Genomic DNA, 3,083 nt, shown 5'->3' on the forward strand with positions numbered 1-3,083 from the left:
CATCGAGAGAGAGAGAATGTGGAAGAGAGAGAGAGAGAGAGAGAGAGAGAGAGAGAGAGAGAGAGAGAGAGAGAGAGAGAGAGAGAGAGAGAGAGAGCGAACGATAGAGAGAGCGCGCGCGCACGAGAGCACAAACTCAGAATCAGCTCTGTTCTTCAGAGAGAGAGAGAGAGAGAGAGAGAGAGAGAGATAGAGAGTGAGACAGGCAGACAGACAGACAGACAGACAGACAGAGTAACAGCACAGTTCTGCTACCTGTACGGAGGACTGTAGTTGCTGCGCCGTCTCTGGATCCGTGCGTTTCAGATGCTTGAAATGGTTGACCGAGTGCGTGCGATCCTTCTCCTCGGCTCGCATGTACTTCTGAAGTGCCTTCAGTATCTTGTGCGCCTACAACACGCCAAACAAACAAACGTGAGACTGTGAGACCTCCAGTGCACGATTTACGTCCCTGCAATACGGTATCTGTGACCACGCACGCGCGACCAGCGGGGTATGTGCGACCATGCACATGGGTATGAAGGTCACTCATGTATGAATCCTGGCATGTATCACTTTGTGACCAGCCAGGCATGTGGATTATGAAACCCAGCTTATCTCACTATGAGAGCAGGCAGGTGTGATCTTGAAACCAAACTTGTCTCACTATTACACCAGGCAGGTGTCATCATGAAGCCTAGCTTTGGTGTCATTAGGAATCTTGGCATGTCTCACTATGACACTAGACAGGTGTAACCAGTGACCATTAATTAACCAGTCAAAAGCATCACATACTACATAAAATCTAGCCAAAAACACATCAAGCTGCCAACTGTCTACTCCTACTACACGTCAAACTGCTAGCATCACCGCTCAACGACCCAGCAGAGGACGAGGATGACGAGGTTACCTGGGGCGGTATCTGCACCAGCGCCTGTCGGTAGGTTTCCATGGCGACGCGCTTGTTGTCGTTGATGCGCGCCTCGACGCGCTGCTGATGCACGGCAACGACCTGCCGCTTCTCCGCCTGACCCTCGTCCTCTAACGCCTCCACCGTCTTCTGGAACCTCTGCAGCGAGGAAACGCCAGGATCTACCGTTAGCCTACGATCTCACGCAAACGTAAACTAATGTAGTGTCACTTTCAATAGGTGGATAGTGAGAGGGGAGCGTTGGGCGCGGGGGGGTGATGGATCCATTTCCAGTTTCCCAAGCAAAAATATGCAATTTCTCAGTGTTTAGGTAAATTAACTCGATTTAAATAAATTGACATAAACTTTACCTGTTCTCCTTTGGCTAGTAAGTACAATTGATTCGCATTATACATCAATTTCTAACACAGAGAATATTTGGCTGAACTTAAAGGGTAAAATAAAGTTATATATAAAAGCTTACGGTCGTCATTTCTTTCTTGAACGTCTCGGCCGCATTAGGGTCGTTCTTCTTCATATCCTGGTAACGATCTTCAAGCTCGGCCCATTCCTTCATCACCTAACCAACGATTATCAAAAATAAACATTTAGATCCATGAGATTTTATAAACAGTTATGACAGTCATGAGTCTAAAATGCAATAACTTTTGCAGCAAAGTGTCCTACAAAACCTGCAACATTTTGTACTCATGACAATCGTAGCTACATATAATGCTTCTGACATTGGGCTACAGAAAAATATTTACCATGATATGACTTTAAATAATGGGACATCTGTGCATTTGTTGAATTTTAACTAAAATCTTTAATAACTCTTTGATTTCTCTTCCCACAAACGCAGACATGGAGTACGCAGATGCGATAGCTGTGCACGCTCGCTCACCTTGGTGACCTTTGACCTGTGCTTCTCCTCGACGCGCTGCAGTGCAGCACGGAATTCCTCGTGCTCCTCCTCCTGACTGACGTGGAAGAAGTAGCGGTCAGTGTCTCGCACGCCGGGACTCGCAGACGTCGGTACGGCTGCACGCGGGGGAGAGGGAGAGAGAGAGAGAGAGAGAGAGAGAGAAAGAGAGGTGATTAAAGTGATTACGTCACTGTAAATAGTAAAAGTAAAAAAAATATTTCCACTTTTTCACAAAATGTAAGTAATTCTGTTCACTTTTTATGGTTAAATTACTGCATTATACTTCCTATTTTACTATATTGTTCGATGTAAACATACACTAGTGACTCATACATAACAAGCAATTAATATCAGGATCATAATATCAAATCGTCCAGGTTTTTTGGCTTTTTAACTAGTTGAGAAACAATCTTATCAGGTAAGAATTTGGTATATTTAGTCCTGTTAGTACTTTTAATGTAAAAAAATGGCAACAAATTTTTTTAAAATATACACCAGAAAATTCGTGAGGTAGTCAATTTAAATTAGTAAATTAGTCAATTTACGCACGGCATTAGCAGTGTAGAGTCGCAGAGTTTAATACCCTCTTTACACTATAGAGTCTGTGGTACACCCCACAGACTCTGATACCCTGTTTACACCATAGAATCTCTGTTGCACCGCAGAGTCTGATATGTGTAATATTATTACGAACCAGGATATTACAAGAACGATCACGAGAAATAAACCATGCAACTAAAAATTTGAAACCGTCTGATGGGAGGGATTTAACCCATTCAGATGATCTCACACCAGCATTGATACAACAAGAAATCTAAGCAGGTTTAAACATGTCTAACAGAGTGCGAAATCAGCACGAAATCGAATAACTGCACGTCTAACGTGACATCTGCACACCAGTAGCAGCGACGGCGTCACACGCCAGACGCCTCGCGACGCGAAACATCGAATATAACAACGAATATAACAACGAATATAACAACGAATATAACAACGAATATAACAACGAATATAACAACGAATATAACAACGAATAACGAATATAATAACGAATATACTAACGAATCTAATAACGAATATTATAGTAACGAATAACGAATATAATAACGAAACTAATAACGAATATAATAACAAAACTAATAACGAATATGATAACGAAACTAATAACGAATATAATAACAAAACTAATAACGAATATAATAACGAAACTAATAACGAATATAATAACAAAACTAATAACGAATATAATAACGAAACTAATAACGAATA

General features: G+C 41.8%; 1 protein-coding gene across 1 annotated transcript in view; it reads right to left on the reverse strand.

Moving 5' to 3' along the window:
• LOC106810298 (amyloid beta A4 protein-like) overlaps positions 1–3,083 on the reverse strand; it is a 111,762-nt gene that overhangs the window by 5,611 nt on the left and 103,068 nt on the right. Inside the window, exons 6-9 of the mRNA XM_014813606.1 lie at positions 1,794–1,930; positions 1,374–1,469; positions 890–1,048; positions 256–390 (exon numbers count right to left, since the gene is read on the reverse strand). Of these exons, the coding sequence (XP_014669092.1) occupies positions 256–390; positions 890–1,048; positions 1,374–1,469; positions 1,794–1,930 (527 nt within the window). The remainder of the gene's footprint in view (positions 1–255; positions 391–889; positions 1,049–1,373; positions 1,470–1,793; positions 1,931–3,083) is intronic.

The sequence above is a fragment of the Priapulus caudatus genome, unplaced genomic scaffold (genome assembly GCF_000485595.1).
Source record: "Priapulus caudatus unplaced genomic scaffold, Priapulus_caudatus-5.0.1 Scaffold429, whole genome shotgun sequence".
In the NCBI taxonomy this organism is placed as follows: Eukaryota; Metazoa; Priapulida; class Priapulimorpha; order Priapulimorphida; family Priapulidae; genus Priapulus; species Priapulus caudatus.